The sequence below is a fragment of the Styela clava genome, chromosome 11, assembly GCF_964204865.1.
Source record: "Styela clava chromosome 11, kaStyClav1.hap1.2, whole genome shotgun sequence".
In the NCBI taxonomy this organism is placed as follows: domain Eukaryota; kingdom Metazoa; phylum Chordata; class Ascidiacea; order Stolidobranchia; family Styelidae; genus Styela; species Styela clava.
Window position 1 is genome coordinate 6,122,609 of NC_135260.1, and position 24,281 is coordinate 6,146,889.

General features: G+C 33.7%; 1 protein-coding gene across 2 annotated transcripts in view; it reads left to right on the forward strand.

The window, feature by feature from the left end:
* The window catches only part of LOC120347382 (sushi, von Willebrand factor type A, EGF and pentraxin domain-containing protein 1-like), a 136,397-nt gene that overhangs the window by 99,664 nt on the left and 12,452 nt on the right, over nucleotides 1-24,281 (forward strand). For both annotated transcript variants that reach the window (XM_039417309.2, XM_078117588.1), the window contains exons 71-105: nucleotides 64-208; nucleotides 613-783; nucleotides 1,162-1,301; nucleotides 1,595-1,761; nucleotides 1,942-2,048; nucleotides 2,282-2,423; nucleotides 2,953-3,187; nucleotides 3,897-4,110; nucleotides 4,628-4,873; nucleotides 5,679-5,895; nucleotides 7,035-7,210; nucleotides 7,646-7,801; nucleotides 8,395-8,568; nucleotides 8,849-8,899; nucleotides 9,375-9,530; nucleotides 10,095-10,259; nucleotides 10,778-11,015; nucleotides 11,987-12,153; nucleotides 12,603-12,784; nucleotides 13,236-13,401; nucleotides 13,703-13,903; nucleotides 14,393-14,563; nucleotides 15,086-15,257; nucleotides 15,729-16,021; nucleotides 16,440-16,662; nucleotides 17,523-17,680; nucleotides 18,250-18,640; nucleotides 19,401-19,665; nucleotides 20,002-20,155; nucleotides 20,730-20,960; nucleotides 21,583-21,763; nucleotides 22,155-22,279; nucleotides 22,692-22,923; nucleotides 23,307-23,434; nucleotides 23,790-23,954. In XM_039417309.2, coding sequence (XP_039273243.2) covers nucleotides 64-208; nucleotides 613-783; nucleotides 1,162-1,301; nucleotides 1,595-1,761; nucleotides 1,942-2,048; nucleotides 2,282-2,423; nucleotides 2,953-3,187; nucleotides 3,897-4,110; nucleotides 4,628-4,873; nucleotides 5,679-5,895; nucleotides 7,035-7,210; nucleotides 7,646-7,801; nucleotides 8,395-8,568; nucleotides 8,849-8,899; nucleotides 9,375-9,530; nucleotides 10,095-10,259; nucleotides 10,778-11,015; nucleotides 11,987-12,153; nucleotides 12,603-12,784; nucleotides 13,236-13,401; nucleotides 13,703-13,903; nucleotides 14,393-14,563; nucleotides 15,086-15,257; nucleotides 15,729-16,021; nucleotides 16,440-16,662; nucleotides 17,523-17,680; nucleotides 18,250-18,640; nucleotides 19,401-19,665; nucleotides 20,002-20,155; nucleotides 20,730-20,960; nucleotides 21,583-21,763; nucleotides 22,155-22,279; nucleotides 22,692-22,923; nucleotides 23,307-23,434; nucleotides 23,790-23,954 — 6,505 coding nt within the window. The remainder of the gene's footprint in view (nucleotides 1-63; nucleotides 209-612; nucleotides 784-1,161; nucleotides 1,302-1,594; nucleotides 1,762-1,941; nucleotides 2,049-2,281; nucleotides 2,424-2,952; nucleotides 3,188-3,896; nucleotides 4,111-4,627; nucleotides 4,874-5,678; nucleotides 5,896-7,034; nucleotides 7,211-7,645; nucleotides 7,802-8,394; nucleotides 8,569-8,848; nucleotides 8,900-9,374; nucleotides 9,531-10,094; nucleotides 10,260-10,777; nucleotides 11,016-11,986; nucleotides 12,154-12,602; nucleotides 12,785-13,235; nucleotides 13,402-13,702; nucleotides 13,904-14,392; nucleotides 14,564-15,085; nucleotides 15,258-15,728; nucleotides 16,022-16,439; nucleotides 16,663-17,522; nucleotides 17,681-18,249; nucleotides 18,641-19,400; nucleotides 19,666-20,001; nucleotides 20,156-20,729; nucleotides 20,961-21,582; nucleotides 21,764-22,154; nucleotides 22,280-22,691; nucleotides 22,924-23,306; nucleotides 23,435-23,789; nucleotides 23,955-24,281) is intronic.

Here is a 24,281-nt window from a genome sequence, read left to right on the forward strand (position 1 = left end):
TTTTTTTCTATAATAAATATTTGATAATATATATTTAAGATTGGGCGTTTTTTCAATCTTCAGGGAATCTATATTGGAGAAGCACCATCTTGCAACCCAGTATCTTGTGGAAATCCGAAAGAAATTGATCATGGGCATGTTTCTTATGATGAAATTACATATGAAAGTATTGCAGATTACTCTTGTAATGATGGATATAACACAATTGGTAAGACATGGATAAAACTAACGGTTATTTGATGCGAAGTGTACATATGGATTGTTTTATTAAATACTGTTCTTGTTGTTAGTCTTGTTGGGATGTTGTTGTGGTAAATAAAATTGCTCTTCTCTGCAACTACTGAACCAACGGATCTTGAGGTATCAGTGCTCAAAGATGTAAGCAATCACGGGAAGACTATTACTCAATTATTGAGCTCAATTTTTTCCCACAAAATTTTAACTCTTTCATTTTAATTCATAGGAATACTATTTTTGTCCATGAATTTAAGCATTCCTCTTTTTTATCACTTAGTTTTTAATAAACTATTGCTTTATTCTCAAGTGAGAAGTGAGTGGATTTTTGTGTACTTTTTATACCAAATGCTCAAAAAACTTTTTGTTTTTCTAAAGGGAACACAGCGGCAATGTGTATGGCTAACAAACGTTGGTCGTCTTTTCCTAAGTGTGAACCCAAGAATTGTGGAACTCCTACGCTACCAGTCAATTCAAACATTACTGTAACTTCTACTTTATTTCCAACGACATTAGAAGCAAAATGTGAAGATGGATATGAATTACTTGGTTCGAACAGCTTTAATGGATATCTATATTTTTGAGAACCATTAAATATAACTCATATTTCAATGTTGCTGTACTGTGACTTTTCACATTGAGAGGTCAAACTTGCAAAATTCAAACTTCTGAAACCAGAATGGATAATTCACAAAACTTACACATGACTTTTGACATTTTAAACTAGTCTAAAAATATAATTTTTTTTAAATTTTATGCTAGCATTGAAGCATACAAGTTTGTTGTATATAATGTGATGTGACCTTTACTGTGAAGATATTTAATTTGAGTTTTCATTCTAAATTTTTGCCAAAAAATTTATAAAATGAGCGACAGTTATTTCTTTGCTATTTTAACAATTTTTGTTCTTCAAAAAACTGATTTCAGGAGAAGACAGAATGCGATGCACATCTGCAGGTATTTGGTCAAATGAGAACATGTTTGCTTGTGCTCCAGTATCATGTGGCGAACCGGACAGTCTCGATAATGGAGTTAAAACTGTTCAAGGAACATTGTTTAAAAATACAGTAAGCTCTCACTCATGCTCCATTTTAAGTACTTCTCTACTCTAAATTATTAGTTTGAAGAACAAGAAAAAGGGCTGGAAACATACTCTATGTCATATTTGTTTCTATTTTTATGAATGGTATTTCTCGTTTTTGTATTTGAATTTGTTTGGTGATAAGCCCACATATTTGACAGGAAAACAAGACAATGTTTTTGCCACAACAGCAATATGAATTTTTCAAAACGTTTCAATGTTCTACTTGGTTTCCAAAAAAACGAGTTGCCTTTTCTCGATACATGATTATAATTCCAGGTAGTATATGAGTGTTTGCCGGGATACAACTTGATTTCACGAGGAGTCGATTCAGTCGGCAACGCTGTCACTCTAAGATGTCAGTCTGATGCAACATGGAAAGCTGGGTTACCATTATGTGATCCTGTTGTATGCGGAGTTCCTCCTACTATAGAGAATGGTGTCAGGTGAATCTTGTCAGATACATTATAAATAAGTATTATAATTTATTTTTTCATGGCCGCTATTTCAAGATGCTTTTATAACACTATATGAAAAATAAAACACAATCGTTGCTCAATAAATATCATTGCAATCTTTTCACTTAAACTTTTTTGCGAGCTCTCTCTATTTTTATTTATTTCCAGCGATCCCAACAATTCAGTTTCATTTCCTGAAAGAGTGCAATATGAATGTAATGAAGGATATAGTTTTGGTTGGTTTGCTCATACAGAGATTGAATGCACTGCTGAAGGTACTACTTACATCTTCGTTTGACCCATTAATAACATGAAAATATTTTGAATAAATTCTTCTTGAATAAATTTTCGTGCTTAAAAATATTTTCAAAATAAATAAGAAAAACACTTTTTTTTCGGGATTTAATTCCAAGTTTTCTGTATTAAATTTTGTCCACGACTATGTGAAACTATACTTTTATCTTGTTAATGAATAAAAAAACAAGCTAAACAAAATTGTTTTGCCCAGGTACATTTTCTGGGTCTGCTCCACAATGTTTCCCAGTTTCTTGCGGAACTCCAAGATCCTTGAATAATGCAATAGTTGCCGCTGATGCATACACATTCCAGAATATTGCAACTTATACTTGCTTGTATGGATATGTTATGAGGTAAGAAACTTTTTTTTTGACCTGTAGAAGACCTGCTGATTGATTGTGAATTTTTGTTGTGGGTGGTGATGTTGTTTTTGTTGTAAAAAATTGTCTTTACTGGAGCTGGAGATTGTTGGTCTCGGACTATGTAAGAAACTTTTTATTTTTGAAGGTAATGGAATATTTTCGATTCCTAACCAAATTCATTACATATTGGGTAACGTGGTTGACATGGGATTTGAACCAAAGACTTTTATTTAAGTTTCAGTGCTCTAAATCCAATGGTTTTTAACAGGGGTTCTGACAGTACATATGAGGGGTCCCGCGAGTTCACATTCAAACTGAGAGTCTGTATTAATTTATGTACTTGCCATTATTGTTTCTTCTTAGATTCATAGCTTATACAAATCAGAAAATTAAATTATTGCACAGGGGTTCTTCAACCTTCTGGAAAATTTCAATAAAGCTCCGCTCCACAAAAAGGTTAAAAACCAATGCTCTAACCAATAACTAGGCCAGCTAATCAAGTTGCACTTCACTCATTTAGTGATGACGATTATGGATTAGCGGAAATTTTCCGGTCTCAATGCACTTCTTCTGGAGTATGGAAGCCATTACCACCACATGAAGGTTGCGTGCCTTATCAGTGTGGACCTCCACTTATACTGCAGAATGCGGAAACTCCACCTTACACTGAAAATACATATTTTGGTGATCTGTTTACATATACTTGTGTGGAAGGTCATGAAACTGCTGAAAACAGCACAACAGTCACTTGCAAGGTGAGGTCGAATTCATTTTGACATTTTCAAGCAAGAAACTGCAATAATTTTGTACAGATGTAATTTTGTAGCCATTTAGTGGTAGCTTATAGTTTTTTCAGAGGTGAATTTACTTCATTTACTTTGTATTAGTGAGTGCATGTGACGCTTCTTTGAGCGGATTCTATTGATAATTGGTTTAGTAAGTTTATTTCGACTCTACAATTAGCATAAAGGGAATATTTATAAAAAACAGAAAAAATAAATAAATGCGTTATTAAGTATGCCAGGAAAATAAACAACACAATAACTTAGTTAAAAATGGCCAAGCAATATTTTTTTGTTGGTAATTGTGAAATTTTATTTATATTTTTGCAGTTGTATTGTTCTCCCAAAAAGGTTATGAAAATTAACTGGTCATATAGATTTATCATATATTTTTGGTTCTGCGTATCTCTTTTAGGTTTTTACAACTGAATGAATGCCGAGAAGACTCTGTGCAAGTCACTGTGTGTGGTATTCATACCCGCATTAACAATTTCATTAATATTTATTAATTTTGTTAAGTAAGTTAATTGTGTGTGCCTTATTTCAAGTGAAACACATTCCAGCTTTTAGCAAAAATATAAAGCTCAAAAAAATGATGAATAATTACGCCAGGCTCACGGATACAAATATGAATTGATATTTAATATTCTCTGTAGTAAAATATTTTTATTCTATATTTTAGAGATATGGAGAATGGTCAACTGGACCTGATTGTCAACCTGTTGATTGTGGGCTTAGAGAATGCCCAGATAATGGATTCTGTGAGAACACTGGAACTATATTTCAACGTACTTTTACTGCAAGATGTGATACTGGCTATGAATTTGAACCTAATATCAGAGAATTTACAGTTGAATGCTTGGCTGATGCAAGTTGGAGCATGCCTGAAAATACAGGTAACTTGCATACCGGTAAATAACATTGCAGTCGGACGGATATACATTTTATATGCAACAAGTATTTTGTATTGAATTTAATTATATGAAGCAAGCTATACAAGACAGTTACATAAAAGCCTGGTCTATTTTTTCCCATGCTTTAATTCAAAAAATTCGGATAATGATATAATATGTGCCTTGTCAGAAACTAGATGAGATACTGAATAAAAAACAGTGTGAATTTTCCATTAAACTCGACCAGATGACAATTTGAATTTAAGGCCTATGGAAACATTTATAACATGCCTTAGATCTGTTGCCATGCGCAATTTAAACCACGAGGGCGAGTAGTTTAATATGCTGTTTTGTTTTTATCTTATGCACACGGAGCTCATGAATTCCTCAAAGATTTTCAGTGCGATCCCGGGTCTCATTGTCCTCAGGTTGCCAACCACTATATTAGACTAACACATTAAACACCATTTGCATTTTCCATGTCAGTTCCAAAATAATTGTATATTCACTTAATATTCAGATACCTTTGAAGAATGCACTCGTATGTCATGTGGTCCTCATCCAACTATCAAACACGGAAGAGGAATTTCAGATTTACTTCTACCAGAGGCTCAGCTTTATGGATCTAGAATACAATATGTTTGTGATCCTGGCTACGAGTTGCATGGTACAAAGGACAGCGTTGTATGTAATGGGACCTGGTCTCCTGATCCACCTGAATGTCTACCAAAAGATTGTGGCGATCCACCCTCTTGTATAGAGAAAGGTAAGTTAATGTATTCCTGCTATCACGTACATTCAAAGTACAATGTTATCATGTTATCATCTCATCCGGAAAAATCAAGCACCCACTGAAGGTGTCTCAAAAATATTGTAGATTATTGTCTCACCTGTGCCACACTTGTTCCACTGGTTCTACACTTTCCTCTCACGCTTTACCCACTGGTGCCACTTGTCCCAATTGCAAAAATCTCACATTATATGCTCGCTTTAATTTTCTGACCAAAGTAGTATAACTATCCTAACCTAGAGCATAGCACGAAACCCATTTCATACGCTCACTTTCACCATTGCTGTCACAATACATATCCACTCAAAATAGTGATATGGTAAATATGGGACAATTGTGAGACAACGATAGAAAAAGTGGGACACGTTTGGGACATGTGGACATGAGACATGAATATGCAAAGTTCAAACTACTACTATCATAAACTACAATATAAATTTCTAACCTATACTTTACAATTTGCTGTCATTTCCATATGGCCAATCATGCTTTAAATGATTCTTTCAAATTTCAACATTGGCATTGCCCTGTATTTTAACCAAGGTTGAAGGCTAGTAAAGACAGTTATGGTTTAATGCAGTGTGCTGTGTGAATAGTGACATGATGCAAATCTGTGTTCATTGCATTGTATTGACATTTTAAAAGTGCAGTGTGCTGTGTGAATAGTGACATGATGCAAATCTGTGTTCATTGCATTGTATTGACATTTTTTGGTCAGTTAGTTTTAGTATTTTCTGTTCAGTTAACTAATAAATCAGCATAAAACTTTTTACATTTTTAGCAAATTGTACTTTTGAAACTACAACATTCAAATCCTCATTCACTGTTTCCTGTAACGAAGGATATGAGTTAGAACAAGACATTCCAGTAAAAGATTTGAAATGTGGTGAAAGTGGTGAATGGGAGAGACCAGAGGAACAAAATTTTGCATGTCTACCATTGGAATGTGCTGCATTGCCTGCTATAAAACATGGGCATCCGTTACGGGATATTGCAAGGCAAGGATATTTCTTTTCCAATTCAGATTTATTAATACAACATACACGCTATAAATGAAACTGTTTAATTGGTCGTGAAGTGTATATATATAAATGAATATGTGGTCGTTTTGCTAAATTGCTGTTGTTGTTGTTGTTGTTTAGGTGACTATTGTTGTTGCCCGAAGGCTTAGTTTTTTCTTTAATTACATTTCTGTTTCAAATTCTCACTGAATCCTTTACTGTAATAAACATATTTTACTCCAAATTGTTCTGTTTTATTTTAGTTGAGGCCACTTTATTATTCTGTTATGCTTGATTGTCTCCGTTTTGCTTGCTTGACGATCTTTTTGGCAAACTTGTTGCTCTAAGGCAGGGGTCGGGAACCCATGGCTCGCGAGCCATATATGGCTCTTTTGGTGACGGCATATGGCTCCCAGAAAAATCTAATATTCTAAGACTAAGTTTACTATTGTTACGAGATTTCAAACACTTTTATAGCCAAATTTGGCAGGAAATTCCCAATACGTTTGAGAACGCGCGCCCAGCACATGTCTATGTTATGTAAGATAATTACCAGACAGGCATTGTGACAAACAAGGGGATTCTGGAACATATATTGTGACATCACAAAGCGATAGAGTTTTAAAAACACTACGGAGATGCCTAAACGAAAAGGGGTGATGAGTATCGTAGATTTCAACTTGGGCTGCATGTGAGCAACCGTTCAAGGCTCGCGGCGACTACATGCAACATCAGAAATCACATTAAATGTATATTGACATTGTATGTGTTGACTTTTAAGCAAACATTTCAGGCCTGATTTAAGTGAAGAAATGTTATATGGCTCGCACGGAAATGCAATTGAAAATATGTATATTTTATGGCTTTTCTTGACCAAAAAGGTTTCCGACCTCTGCTCTAAGGCTTCATCGCACCAGTAACAATGTGATGGTTTACTGCACCAGTACCAATGACCTTCGTATGCATGTATTTGAGCATTCATCTTTTGTTTTGTATATTGATGTATTGAACTGAAATTCAAATATTCTTGCGCATATCAAATGCAAACTGCCTCTTAATTACCGGCTTACAAAAATGTGTAAGTAAAAAAATTGCAATGATATTTATTGAGCAATGTTTGTGTTTTATCTTCACAGAAACAATCCTACATATCAGGAAAAGATTGGATATGAATGTGATGTAGGTTATTACGTTGAAGGTATCTTTGAGGTTGCTTGCCAAAGTGACAGAACTTACACTGAAGTACCACAATGTCTTCCAGTGTCTTGTGGAAACCCAGTAGAATTAGTGAACGGAGTAATTGATTCCACAGGTACAACATATTATAATATGATTGATGTCATTAGCAACGTAATAATGAATCTAGTAGGCTTACCTCAAAAGATATCTGTATTTTTGAAAACAGCATCTCCTTTTGTATCATTTACTAATGCTTTTCTAAAACCTTGTTTAGAGCCTGTTTAACAGCTCTTCATTGAACGTGCTAAATAACCTCAGAAAATGTCTAAATTTAATTAGGTGTTGGAAATAGAGTTGAAATAATATTTTTTAATTATTTAATTGGATTGCTTATTTGTGCTATTGTGTAAAAATGTAATCGAGTCATCTTCAATAAATAAAACTATATTACACATAATAAAATATGGGGAAAATACTGTTGGAATATGGAAATTTTGTTTCATCACAATTGCAAAGTACAACCTGACCAAAGGTTAACAATAGTAAATCATTACAACTCTACTTACAGGCAACACATATGAACACGAAGCAACGTATCAATGTGATCCTGGTTATTACATGGAAGGAGCAAGGCAATGGATTTGTGAGTCCAATGGAGAATGGAAAACAAAAGTTTCTGTCAAAGAACACATTGCTCCACTTGGAAGAATGGCAGCTCCTTCTGGTTAGCTTATGTTTGGCAAACTCGGAATTTCCTAAATCATGATTCACAAGTAAAACTGAGTTTAGTGTAATCTGAGTCCGAAGTCAGGTCAATCACTGAGCTAGGGCTCACTGGCTTACTGAATGATTGGCTGCAGCATCTATTCACTGGTCGTTTCTCTTTGCTTTTCATGTTAGTGTATTTGTATACACCGCTTGGAGGATTCATTATATTGTTATGTGATAGAATTTGGTAACTGTTGTAAAATGACTTCAATGGTGTTAGCTTTTGTGCAATATGTTTGTTTTACTTTTTTTTTGGTAAGTAGGAAGCTTCTTCAAGTTGATAAATTAGGACAATAATGCATATATGACCACATAAATGAAATAGAGAAAATATATTTTTTATGTCCTTTTTGTATTATGTTTAGCCTCAGTACTTACGAAAAACGATTTTGAAATTTTCCCAATCAAGTATGTGCTGTTGAACAACATGCATTCATAAAATATGCTTAGATGTGTCCAATTCATGACATTCTAACTTGCTCTGAAATACAGGATGATCCGATTTTACAATAGCCGAAGTGAAATTGTTAACTATTCATTTTTCCACAGATTATTCAACACGTCAGCTACAGGCAATGCTAAGTGAAGCTTCAGGAATGAATAGAGAAAATGTGGATTCACAAACAAATGTTGATAGAAATACAAAAATGGAACCAATTGTTGACTCAGCTTCACGATCTAAAAGAAATGTTGAAATTGTTTTTGCAGAAGAACATGGATCAGGTGAACTATTCAGACATACTTCAAATATTATTGCTATCTTTTTCATATATGTTTTGGTTCATTTTTTCAATTTGATTTTTGAACTGAAATGAAAAACATAACTTGTAAGTTTAATTTTTTTTATAATATTGAAACTGCATCACATTTTTATAACCTTGCAAGTACCAAGTTAGCATGAGTTTTCTTCTTTCATCGAATTTTACTTTCTACTAGAACTGAATCATTCCACGATTTCATTTGATTGATTGAATTTATTGATAAAATTTTTTTTTTTTTACAGGGTCAAATATTCTTGAAAAAACACTTCCACGAGCAGTAGTAGCCTTTGCAGGTTAGTAACAGAAAAAAAAAATATAACAATATAAAATTTTCAAAAGTTAATATTTGGATATGAGAAGAAATGATTTTAATCGATATTAAAAACATGTATAAGTATGGAGTTCTGCAAAGTATTAAATCCAAGAACTGCACCAAAATGAAAAAAGGTTTAAAGCAGGAATTTTGGAATGAAAGTCCAAAGTTACAATGAGTGATTTCTGTAGTGAGTGATTGTTACCAGGCTAGATTATAGTAATGTATGTACAACATGCATGTGGTAAGAACCAAACGATATGTTTTTTTTTCAATATTTGGAATTTCCTAATAAAAATAAGTTCTATATTGCCCTGATAAATTTGTCTTTGTAGACAATCAAAACATTGGCTAAACTATATCGTCAGTATTTCACCAGTTGTGCATATATTACTATGACAGCTTTCTATACTGCATAGAAATATTTGGAAAATAATAGTCTTTTTTTTTTTCAGAACCCATATACACATTGGATCGTACACCATCCTGTCATCCAGTATCTTGTGGTTTTCCACCTGATGTTTCCCACTCTTCACAAACACAAAGTGATGTAGTGATGGTGTATAAGGATTTCATTACATACAAGTGTGAACCAGGCTTTGAACTTCGAGGTAATTACAACTGCTAAATATAAAAACAAGGTAACAGAGAGCAGATTGATGGCGCCAACAGCTCGAGTTAAAACTAGAGTGGAATACTTAAATATATGGAGTTAAATATAGAATGTAAAAATACTGTTCCTGTGAATTCAAACAGAAAAGTAAATTTTTTTGTGAAATACTATACTTCATACTTGAATATAAAAATATAAATAAAATTAGTATACCTTCAGGGATGTCGTTTATCTTTAAGCACTAACAATTTGAAACCTATTATTGTAGCAGTTTTAAGCAAAGTCAAGTTTAAAACAACAATCCCTAAATGTCCGAACAAAACCAACAACAACAACTTAGCGATATGATTCACTCAGACTATACAAACCCCAAAAAATTTGGCCCCCTTTCTGAAATAGTAGCTCCTACCATATAATTGTTTCGAGCCTATGTTGAAAGCATTGTGCAATTTTGGAAGCAAATTACCAATTTCACTATTCGCTGATTTACAATTCTACAATACGATAATAGCCTTATTTGTTTTCTGTTTACGAGTCAGTCAAATTTAACTTCCCCATACAGGAGATGCGACTTTGCATTGTCAAGCTACTGGAACATTTGGCCCGAATCCTCCGCCATCTTGTGTTCGTGTTCAATGTCCCATACCAGAAGTGAAGAAGCATTGTGAAATGATTGGTCCAGAAATATTCAAATATGAAGGGTCTCTAATTTATAGACCTCTGAAAGGTAAGGATTTATTAGAATAAAGGTATAGAATTTGAAAGCTTTTTAAAGGGTTACGATCTGGGACATTTAAAATTTCATAATCATGCCGTGCTGGAGCAAAGCTATATTAATTATATGATAACCACACACTGTATTAAATATGAAAAAAGTGGCACGAGGCTAGATATTCTATTCTCAATGACGGTATTTATTTATTAGGCATCGCTGAAATATGGGTTTTGATTGAATACGAGAATAGATAGGCTTTATTATTTAGTACTCAGCAAAATGAACATTAAGTCAATTAACCTATTCAATTTAAAATCAGCCATCAATCAGATGTCCAGGTATCATCTTCTTGCAAACAGAATTGTCATTCTTGGACTTCAAACCAGTGATTAATATGCAGGTGGATCAAACAAATGGTGCAATAGTAAAACTGCAATTGTAAAATTGTAAAACTGTTCTACAAAAGCTAAAAACAAGAATGTGCCAATTATTTTTCAGCCTTTTCAAATAAGTTTTCAAATAATTTGCAGGTTATGAATTCTCTGCCTCATCTGAAACTGAGTTCATTTCGATTTCTTGCATGGAAAATGGTAGAAGTGACATTATCGATTTACCAAACTGCGCGCCAGTGTCATGTGGCATCCCACCTACGCCATTGAATGGAAGGTTTAATGCCACAGGTCTAACTTACCAACAAACAGCAACATATAGTTGTGAAGCTGGTTACGAATTAGATGGACTTGGAGTCATAAAATGCTTATCAACCAGGTAAACAACAAAGTCTTGAATGATTTTTATATTATTATATTGTTATATTATATGATTGTATTAAAACTTCTTCCATAATAAATTGAAACATGACTTGTTGTCACATGACATTTTTTTTATTCCCATTATGACCTCATCGGACATAAGCATGGAGTTCCCCCATGGGTTAAAGATATGAAACTAATTACAGATAAAGTATATTTACTTTGAAGTATTCGCTGAAAAAGTTAAAATTTCACTTACAATAATAGCCCAATACTAGCTACAATAATAGCTTACAATAATAGTTTACAGATAATATGTCCGAGTCCGAAATGTTGCGGCTCACTGTTGTAATGTTAGGATAGATGAATATTGTTGGTTTTAAATATTTAATTTTAAGACAGTCTGAATATACGCCGATGCCATTGTCTTCGTGGACGGGCATAAAAATTCTCCCGTATTTGTACAATTGTTGTAGATGGAGTCTGTATACAGCAGGAGGTGTGGACCACCCTTGTGTGCAAATTCATCTATCTAGCACAGGGGTGGGCAACATATGGCCCGAAATTTTGACTGGCTTGCTGACTACATCAGTACATAATGATATCACATTATAACACAGTACATTATGATAAATTCATTATGTGTTTTTTGGTTTCTATTATTTGTAGTTTAAACTTTACTTTGAACGCGATTTATAATTTTCTTTCTTTCATTAGCGAATAAATATGTGATTAAGATATTGAATACTATTCATGTTATAATCCGGCCCGCCGAGAACTTCCCATCCCAATTTTCCCACATCTGGCCCGCCGACTAGAGAAGTTGCCCACCCCTAATCTAGCAGATTATGATAAACAATGTCTTGATTATGAATACAATTAAAATTATTGACCATACGATAAATGCATTTCTGATTTCTAAAATATTTATTATTATAACTTTACCTTCATCATTATAACGTTCTCTATTTTATAATTTACCTACAGAGAGTGGTCTCCGAGAGCTCCCGGATGCAGACCGGTATCATGTGGTCAACCACCATCTTTACACCTAGGATCAATGAAAACTTCTTCCGGAAATTTTGACCCGTATTCCTACGGTCAATCAGTGAAATATGAATGTGATGAAGGATATAGATTTGATTCCGTTGAAGGTATTATTGTATTTTGTTTGAATTTGAAATTATTGAAAAAATAGCAGTCAAATTTTGGAAATTGCTACTAATTTATTAGAAAAAGAATTGAAATATTGTATTATAATACAATTTAATTTGTAACTAGTATTGATATTCAGTTATGTGTTCTTTTGAAAATATCACACATTTTTGGCTATTACGTCTTTATAGGGACTGATTGAGGCTAGACTTGAAATGATCCAATTCTATTCCATCAAGTAAACAACTATGCGGTGGTGAATTCCAAATCCAACTGAAATTCTTGAGAAAACTTTCTGTGTAAATGTTTTTTTGTCTGGTGGGTACACTGACAACAAATTTATGAGAGCTGAGAGCTAACTGAGTACGATGACTAAAAACATATTGGAATGACAAGTTCCGAAATTTTGGAAATTTATTTCATATTTGAAATATATTTTCATCTATAGATCAAGGTATCTTCACAATCAACTGCGAGCACAATCGTAGATGGGATACTTCACCACCAGAGTGCGTACCTGTTCCATGCCCTGAATTACCAGTTTTTATGCATGGCCAATTCAATATTTCTGGAGAATCAGTATTCGGTGCAAAATCTTATTTTCAATGTGATATCGGCCATGAAATGGAGGTGTGTAGTTTATGTATTTTTCAAGGCAATACCCACCGATGAATGTAACTTATTTTATTGCCTGAATATTGATATAGTGGTTATTATTAATTAATAAGTAGATTAGATTTAAAGGAGCTGTAATTTATGTCAAACATATGCAAATTCATATTTGATAATTTTCAATGGTATTCATCCGGTACTAATCAGGGAGATATCAATATTGCAAAATTCTTTCAATCTATTGCGAAATAGTAAAAATACCGTGACAATTTAAATTTGGTATAGCTAATGCAGTTTTTACATATGGAATACTACAGTTGAAGTAAAGGATTTAGGTAAATTTTTCTTAATTAATATATTTAAATGTTTAAATCAAATTTTATTGGTTACACTGGGAACGCTGTAAAATAGACATATATCGCAGATATACTTTCTGAAAGAAGCTCATTTTCTGTTATTCATCATACAGGGAGAATCATTACTGCTGTGTGAAGCATCTGGATCATGGTCAAGCAGTCCACCAATATGCAGTCCAGTATCTTGTGATTTGCCTCCTAGAGTTTTGCATAGTGGACAAGAGTTCACCACCACTCCTTTGATCTATGGACAAAGTATAACTTATGAATGTCTACCTGGTAAGATATGATTTATTTCAGTTATTTTTATTTATCCATTCTGTTACAATTTGGAATTATTAGATAAAATTATTATAATATTCAAATGACTATAAAGCATTTCTGCACCTGTATCTCTGGACAAGATTCCCCCCATCTTAAATGAGGAATCGCAAGGTGAACTAACCTAAACCTAACTAAAAATTTAAAACCTGAGAAATGTTGGTTGGCATTTTGTCAGATTCTCAGAGATGTTCACTGATTTCTATCTTACTTTCTGCTGTAACCTTTTTGTAATTCAAATATGTTTAAATTTTTTCAGGGTATGAATTGGAAGGGGCATCTACATTGACTTGCCAAGAGGATCAAACATTTGACTATCCCACTCCAACTTGCACTCCCGTTGAGTGTCTTCCACCGCTAGATCTGGAATTTGGAAGATACATGAAAAATGCAGGAGGATTTTTCTACAAAAGTTCTATTACATATCGATGTGATATTGGATATAAAATGACATCAGAAGGTGTGATTCTAATTTTTCCTAATTTAGTATTCACGTTAGGGTTACTCAACTGTTCATACCAAAGATAGATTTACAAGACTTTCTACAACCATGCAAAGAAACTTGAAATGTTTGATGTTACAAGGGTCAACAAATAACAAATTCTTGCAAAACAAAGGCACTGTGCCAAATTCAACATCGTCAATGCACACTGCAGTTTTCTGGCAACTGATTATTTGCTCCCTGAAGACGATGTTTATGTAATGCTATCAATATGAAATTACAATAATTTCCATGTGTGGATCAGTGCAAGACGTATAAAATTGAAAAGGAACCTGAATAAATCACCCATCAAAATTTAATCGAGTTAATGCTGCTAAAATAGCAAAACAGATGCGGTCCGAATTGAATACTCTAAAGATCCATAATAGGGCCGCTGTTCTGTTGAGAAGCTCTGATGTGTATTATTCATAAATCAATTTTTATCATTAATATTTGATGTATTCTCAGAAGACGAAAAACAGTTCAAGACTGTTACATGTGAGTGGGATAAAAGTTGGACCAGTGGACCTCCTACATGTGAAATAATATCATGTGAAGATCCAGGGACATTGGAAAATGGATATGCTGATTTTGTTGCAACAACATTTGGATCACTCGTTGCTTTTTCATGTGAACTAGGTATAAATTGATTATAATAATAATTGAACACACATATATAAGGTAACGCATTTGTTTGGAGTTGCTAGGTCAATTATATTTAAATGTTTCTTATACAAATCAACTTGAAGCAGAAACATAATCATAAACTGAGCGCTGGGGTGGAATAGACGTGATAGCATAGTGAATCTCTGAATCACCTAATCAGAGGGTGGTACATTGACAAACTGGAAAAATCCTCGAAAAATATAGCAGCTCTTTACCAAGCAGTGGCTGCTTGTACAAAGCTTCGTTCAGAATTAAAGGCATATAAAAGGCTGCATACAAACTTATTTATAGATTTATAGAATTTTAGTTGTAGGGACCTAGAGTTAATCTCGACATTGACAACCTAGCCAAGTTTGTTTGCTACTTTTAAATCTCAATTCTCTTACTGTTTGAGGCACAGATACTACTAGTTTAACCTGACATGATTTACCCTTCTCACCTTCCTAGTGCAATTTCTCAGATCTAAATTTGAACTTGGTATGATTTCTATACCAGGCTACGAAATACAAGGAAATTCAACCAAACTTGGATACTGCTTGGACACTCACATATGTAGAGTCTGCCAAGCAAATGGATTATGGGGAACAGGAAATTCTAAAATCCAGCAAGAATTACCAATTTGTATTCCTGTATCATGTGGGGAGCCACCAGCATTAGATAATGCAAGGTAATTGAAGAATTGCATTCTCAATTATTCTCAATCAATTGCAGACCTCTGCACATAACGGACATACTTATTCCCAAACTTCACGATTTCTCTAAATCGATTTTTCATATTACACTTCTGGGAGAATCGAAACAAACATTTTGAAGCGACCAATAAAAATGATAATAGTGTAATAACAGTAAGTCTTCCTACAAAAATCGATCTAGTTCAGTGTTCTTCGAATTTTTATGATCTTTTTCTTCTTTCCAAAAAATCTCAACATTTATGACCTCATGCTCTACTATAAACTTATATAGCCATCGCCATCGCAAATGATACCTAGCGAAGACCTTTCACTCTGTGAACCCAGGGAGGCAAGGGGCCCTGTCGAGTTTTATCTAGTCCTTTTCTTGGTTTATAGTTCTTCTAGAATAATTTAGCCTATCGATCTATTGAAAATCAATCAGTTTATAAGCCCTTACATCTCTGCAGGTCCGAAACAGACAATTACGTATATCGAGGCGTTACAAACTACACCTGTAATGAAGGATTTGAGATTACTGCAATCGAAGGCCTACCATGCTCAATGATATCTTTGAATTGCTGGTCAAATGCACAATGGGGTCCTTTACCACTACCTGAATGCGAGAGAGTGATTTGTCCTCCCCCAGTGGAAATTGCAAACGGGAATGCACGAATTGTTTACAAAAAGTCTGCAGATTCTGAAGAGCTTGTGTTTGAAGATATAATCACATATGAGTGTGAACATGGATACATTGTAACAGGTATTTACAGTTATTCGTAGTTTATGGTTCTTCATAATACTAAATCACCATGATCCTACGTGCCATTCCACACTGGTATAGTCAAACACAATGTTTTGGACGATTAGATGTGTTTACCTAGTTTTTCTACAATATTAAAGGAAATTTCTACATTAAAACTATTGTACTTTACAATATTTCTAAGTTTGGCAAAACACCTGTAGAATATTTCACTTTGTTTTTATGTTATGTGTAATTGTAACCTAAATGCATAGACTATGATAGGTCTTCTAAACACAAGCCGACATCAAGCACATTTTAAGAAATTGTTTGATATTATCATAACGCTTGAAATTATTTTGCGAGTAAATCACAACTAATGCACACGGTTGATACTTTTTATTTGCCAAGTAGCAATAGGAAATATCAATATTTTCAGCTCAAGAAAATGTAACATGTGGTGCCAATAAGTTATGGGACACCGACGTACCAAGTTGCAGACCAGTTGATTGTGGACAACCTCCAACAAGGAAGCATGGATATTTGGTGGATTCTGAAAATATTGAAACAACTTTTAACAACATCGTTGTATATGCATGTGATAATGGTTATGAGTATGATGGAAGCGAAACAGATAATACATTGTCTTGCACTGCTGATGGGTGAGCTATTTATTTGTATTATATCTGGCATGAACAACAACTGTATCACAGTCATTGAATAGATGCATGTGAAAGATGAACTTACAATTTTGATGATATCCTCTAGGGCAGGGCTACTCAACTGGCGGACCGCGGTCCGAATCCGGACCTTTCGAGTATTTGCTTCGGACCGCAACTAATTCTTTATTTTGAATAATTATCCCCGCTTTTGCAGTTTCTTTTCATAAAAACACTTTTATAGTTTTGAATATATATGAAAAGAACTATAACCCCATGATGAAGACATTTTTATTAGCTACTAATCATTAGCCAGCCGAGAAGGTGCGCGTTCAACGATGCGGAAATACAATTTCTGAAAATACTGGACTCAAATAATTTTGAAGTTTTGTATGCGGACCTTAGATAAAAATAGTTGAGTAGCCCTGCTCTAGGGTTCTGGCGGGCAATAATGTTTGGACTTTGGATATTACCACTTTGATTATATTAGGTAGTATTTGGCAATCTTCTTCACATCCAGTTTGTCAGCATTTGGATAGGTATTTCATATTTATCTCTGGGACACCTGTAATAGGGCGAATCTTAGACTGTTGTTCAATTATCAGTCCAGACATGCTATGGGCATATATAATTTATCTTACTGATGAATACTAAGTGCATGGAAGGAAGGTGAAATATGCTGTAAGCGACTGAGGATGACATAAAACATCCTGTGATGATGAGGAGTTCATAAATTCACACACACACACACAAATAATAATCTCTTTTCAGACTTACTGAGAATATGGCATTATGAAAATATTTGACTTCAATCAATCAATATTATAAAAGTAAGCCTATATATATTTTTTTATTGAATTAAGAATCTGGTCACATACAGAACCACCAGCATGTGAACCAATTAGATGTGTAATACCAGAAAGTATAGAACATGGATCATATACATTGAACAATGAGTTGATGATTTATAGAAGCGAAGTAGAATACCAGTGTGATCCTGGATATGAAATGTCAGGAGAAGGTATGGGAATTTTTATATAATTTGAATGCAAAGTCCAATAAAGTAACACAGCGATTTGTAATGACCTCATGGCCTAGGTCAGTGTTTCCCAATATTTTGGTCAATATTGCAATCAAGACAATCTAACCTTTCTCTACTACACCATTGGTTCCTTTTCATTGCATTTAGTAATATTGTAATACATATTTACGGAAACATCAACTATTCATAGTGTGCGCATTGCGGGATGCAAGTTGCACATAACACTAGTTAATGATTCATTGAAGATTTAATAAATAACGGAAACATCTACATTCAAGATTATACATTGAAACTCATCCTTCTATAGCTGTTTTCATTCAATGTGTAGTTTTAAGTACTCGTAGAATCGAGAATTTGAAAAAACAAATGGGGTACATTTAGATCAGGGCATGTAAGAGAGGGAAGGTATAAAAACCTTGACCTAGGTAGTGTAAAATATATAAGATTGACCCAATTCGATGTTCTTAAAAATTAATTTAATTGGTGGAAAGCACGCTGAATTTTATTAGCATCAACCCAGTGACATTTGTAAATTATATGATTTTCAGGTGTTTTGTCTTGTCAAGCTAACAAGTCATGGAAGCCTTCCATCCCAACATGTAATCCAGTACCATGTTCATCACCGCCTCCAATATTACATGGCTACGCAATATTGGAAACACCAACAACATCAATTAAAATACCAACAATCGAACTACCACCACCCGATATGCATATACTGATTGAGAAAGCACCTACACAGTTAGACCCTGGTAGTATTGAGAAGAGAGATTTATCGTTCGTTAAACGTCATGTTTTTGGAGACAACGTGCATTATGAATGTGAAACAGGATACAAAATAGCTGATTCTGAAAATGATTTTGCACAATGTGATCAGAATGGTAAATGGGCAAATATGCCAACATGTACTTTGGTAACATGTGAAGCGATACCATCTAAGTGAGTATTTTTAGTGTATTTGATATGTTTTTGTTAGTAGTACAGTGCCTACATATTTAACCTCAATGCTACCGACATGTCTTAGATGCAATGGACTATTGTTTAATTCCTACGAATATGATGTTTTAATTATAGTCATGCATCAGATTTGAGCCCCGAATAATTGAAAAATAATAAAATCACATCTACAAATTTACCCGATATTACCAATGGAGGCAGACCAAGCGACATCTCTAAGATATTGTGTCCCACTTGATACACTTGTTCCACTGTTCTGAGTTATAAATGATACATGTTGTGGGGCTAGGACATCTCTAAGCGACATCTCTAAGATATTGTGTCACACTTGATACACTTGTTCCACTGTTCTGAGTTATAAATGATACATGTTGTGGGGCTAGGACATCTCTAAGCGACATCTCTAAGATATTGTGTCACACTTGATACACTTGTTCCACTGTTCTGAGTTATAAATGATACATGTTGTGGGGCTAGGACATCACTAAGCGACATCTCTAAGATATTGTGTCACACTTGTTCCACCGTTCTGAGTTATAAATGATACATGTTGTGGGGCTAGGAAACAAATGTAAAACAATTGAGGCGAAAATTTTTTGAGACCATCATTTAGGCCGATTCGATTAATTGCATCTCCCAGTAGAACTTGTTCTTAAAAAGTAATCATTATCTTCAATTGCAACATTTATTACTCCATTTAACAATAGACTCAATAATGTATTTTCATCTTCTTTTTACACAGAAATCATTCAGACCGTGTTGGTGATCTCATGACATTCAATGAAACAATCTCTTATGTTTGTGACGAAGGTTATGCTTTACCATCTGGTGACAAATCATTTGATTGTATCTGTGGTGCAGATGGTCATTTTGCGCCAGTATCCTCATCTGAAAACAGCAGTCTTTGTAGAAGGTCATTGCCACAGTGTGAAAGAATATCATGTGGGTCTGCACCTGATGTGGAAAATAGCTTAATGGGTGATAAGCAGGATCATTACTTGTTTGAGGTAAGTTGAATCAGGCCTAATGAAGGGCCAGCTTCAAGGTGCCTGCTTTCTGGATTGTGAAGATTTTTATCACATTTACTAGTTCTGTAGAAGCCTTGTATCTAATAGTGGCCAAACAGTGGCTTTTATAGTTTTTCTTCCAGTATGAAAGTGGAACTTTTATCATAATTACTTGCCACGAATCAGGTTTTCAAATTTAGTTATTTTACTTAACATAACAAAAAACATCATCGCTTATAATACCTCATTAACAAATCAAAAAATAAATCTTTTATTCATTATTCAATTTAGAGTATATTTATAGAAAATGGTATTTCATTATTTCTGTCTTTGTAGGATACTATTTCGTACACTTGCTTGGAAGGATATTTGTTGAAAGGAAGTTCGGAGATTCAATGTCGTGCTAATGGCAAATACAAACCTTCTCTACCAATATGCGAAAGGATATCTTGTAGTGTTCCACCTCCAGTAGACAACGCTGCTTCAATTTGTAAGTTTATCCAAATCATTTTGCAATATTTAACTTCGAGTTAGACTTAATGCGTATTTGCCATCATTTACTGCATTTACCAGTTATCAATATTAGAATAATACCTGATCAAGAATGTAATTATGTACTGGTATATCAGTCCTTATATTCTGCAAAGCTGAAGAGAATCGGTCGGACAAAAATCTAGCTATCAAACCAAAATTTTGTATTTTCAATACAACAAAATTGAAGTAATTTTGTTGTTTAAAATTTAAAAATTATCAATGAATATTGCAATCATTCCTTATGACAGAGGTCTAATTAAACTAAAACTGTTAACATGATATTACGTTTCTGACACTTTTAGCTTGAATGAATCTACCTCAAATCAGTATTACTTTGAAATTCGAAACCTCTTTTTGTATCAAAATTTATGTTGGTCATCTCAAATGCACATTCTCAAATTCATTAGCTTTCATAGTATGCTATTTTAGTCTTGCTAACATTCAACAATGATCTACAATCAAATGATGCAAAAATATCCAAATACCTCAATAACAACTATTTTCTTATGGCTGAAACATTTCTTATTCAGTGGAAAGTGGAATAAAATACACTGATATTGTGAAATACGAATGTCATCCTGGTTTCCTACACATGAAAAAAGATAAAGCCAGAGTTTGTCAGTCTGATGGAACCTGGTCAAACGAGTGTGTAAAATGTGATCCTGTCAACTGTACCAATGTTGATTCACCTGAACATGGGGAAATTGTTTCATTCCAAGGAGTCACGTTTGGAAGTGCAGTTGTGTTTTCTTGCAATGAAGGTGGGTGAATCACAACATTCATTTTAGTATGAGTAGTTGTTGTACCCTTTTTAGAATAAATTACTGGTCTTCTTGTGCATAACGCAATGTGATGATATTGGGGTCAACAATTAAAATACAGAGTGCGAACCCTGAATATTATCTTATCTGTTATTACAACCAAGGTTTTAGAAACTCTGGTATCGATATATTACCTTAGGCATGCAAAGCGTACACTCTACTATAAGGGCTACATCTCTATTACTGCAGATATTAAAATATGGTTTGCGCGATAGAGCACTCTGCCATTCGCAACCAAATAATGATTATTATGTACAATTTGATATACGCTATTGCACATTCTAGACAGGTGTGAGATAAAATATCGCACAAGGAATATTTGCATAATGCGTATGTTAAATTTTATACAAGTTACTTTGTGATATATTGTTCATACATAAGCAGTTTTCTGCAATGAGAATACAGAATTGTTTTCAAATTTGTACGTACTGAATTTGTTATATAATAAAACCTTCAATGCAATCACAACATTCTTGGACCTGTATTGTTTATCATTATCAAAAATGATACAATAGAAATTGTACCTTCCGTTAACACTTGATTATATTCATGGTTCCACCAGGTTTTGATCTTGTTGGTAAAGAAGTGATATCATGTGATTCAACTGGTAATTGGACAGCAAATACACCAGTTTGTGTTCGTAGGTTGTGTGAACAAGTACCAAGTATAAAACATGGGATTCCATCAGCTAACTTAATTTTTCCAAGATATGAAGATGAAGTTCAATTTAAGTGTATAGAAGGGTAATATGCAGTTTTGCCTTTTGAATTCTTTGTTAGTAACATCACTGTGCAAAAAAATACCAGAACTGTATATAATTGAAGTAAAAACTGGCCTTTCATTGATAACTGCTTTAATTATTCAATTTTCTGTAAAAAAAACAAATATGCTTATAATTTTGTTGATATTGATTTGACTATTTTTTCTATACATCAAGAATCTATTAGCAATATGGTTTAGGGAGTAATTCATTTGGAATAATATTTCATTCAGGATATTGTACCAAGACATTAGTTGATGTAAATTTAATGCGACATTTTACATATAAATTCTTCAACCTGTGATATATTTCATGTTACTAACCCAAATTATTGTATTTTCCCAATGCTTTATACTAAACTTTGTATTTCTTAGATATGAAATAAGAGGCAATCCTGTCATCACTTGCCAAGCAAATGGAACATGGACAAGTGTACCTCGGTGTAGAACAATAAAATGTTGGGGCATCCCAACTGTTCCTAATTCACTATTTGAAAATGGTAATAGTTATTAGTGTTTAACTAACTTTCCATGTCCCTTTTTTGATTGTATACTTTGATTGAAAAATCGAAACGGGAAATTTTGATAATATCATGGATTTACAATTATTTCTGATACTTCACCAGTCATCAAATGAATGTATCGAATATAGGTTGAACCGAAGTCAAAACTTCGGAAAATCGATCAGAAACGAATTACACAAGACTACGAAACCAGATGTAGCACTGTTCTTTCAGAAACATAAGACAGCAGTTACTTGTCCTCTTCCGCGTCGAAGAACCATTTTGTCTTGTAATTGATGTTATCAAATCATTTCAAAAAGCAAACCTGAGCAACATTTCTAAACAAATTTGTTCCGTGTTTCCCTTTGGCATGACTCGTTTTATTTATAATAAACTTCTTTATTTACAGAAAACAATGATGTTTTGAGATATGGTCAGCTGGTGTTTTATGCATGTAACCCTGGTTATCAGCTTGGTACTGATATGAACACAAAAGCTTGCCAAGCCGATGGTACATTTTCTAGTGAAATAATAATTTGTGAAAGAATACCATGTCCACCAGTGCCAGAAATTGCTCACGGTGTCTCTTCAATGCTGAATGCGTCTTATGGAGATAATGTCACTTACACTTGCAATGAAGGGTACGATAAACCACATGTTTAATATTTAGTTGAACTATTTTAGGTCCCATACTAGCTCCACTTGTCCCAAACTTGTTACAATTTTATGAATCTCACTTCATAGGGATATGCTGAGCTTTTTGTCGAAGTATTATATCTATCTTCACCCATATCATAGCATGACCTTCAGTTTAACTATTTACATCAAAGTAAACCTAAATCATACCAGCAGGACAAGTGTTGGACACAACAATTTGAATAGAGCTTTTGTTTTTTTGTGTGAAAACGAGTCATTGCAGATTGTTGTGTGCTTTCTATCCAGCTTGAAAAACTAAAATGATGGTGAGGGAGCTTATCAGCCAATGATTAACTTTAAATCATTTATTGTTTGCTTTATTTATTAGTCACCGCATTGTTGGAGTTGACATTATCAGATGTGGAATTCTGGGAACATGGATAGATCCTTCCCCAACATGTGAACCTATATCTTGTGGTGCAGCACCTGTGGTGAAAAATGCAATGGCTGTTTCAGGTAATTTAAAATTTTCAATTGGTAGAATTCGCTGAAAAAGAAAGCTCATTTACTCACAAGTGAAGCAGATTCACCTCATGAGTGACCAAAATACTACGAAGATTTATTGAAGTGCATCACGCGTTATCTCAAGTCTTATTCATGTGAATGTGTAACTCATATCAACGATCATAATCTCTGTTTCCACTATATTGATAGCATATTTTGTTTCATTTTAGATTATGCAAAAGTAACTTTATTATACATCCTTACATCAACCTTAATCAATGTTAACAGTATGTCTGCTTATGAAGTATTTGCTGTGATTTTAAATTACCATCAAATTAAAACATGGCAACATTTTTCTTTGTTTTAGAAACAGAAGAATATGTGTTTGATGAGGATGTAGTTTATGAATGTATAAAAGGATATGAAATGAATGGTTTACAAACAAAGCATTGCTTATCTGATGGAACATTTGATGACACTGATGTTCAATGCTTACCAGTGAGATGTGAAGAAATCATAAGCATTACACATGGTATGTTTATCAGTTGCAATATTTGTTACATAAAGATTTTCTAATGTTGCAACTTTTATATTTTCAAAACATTTGGTATTGATGATGGATTGAATAAATTAATGACACATGATGTCACTGTGGAAAAAGCGCAGTCTATACAATATGTATTATACTTTTGTTTTGCAAAATCAATTTTTGATTTACAATTTTATATTATAACTTGACCATTATATTATTCAACTTTATGTAGCTTTAGATACAATTTCTGATTTTCGATATGATTTGGGATATTTTATTCATTCTGATGACACCATTGTTCATGATCTTAATTCAAACAAATTATAT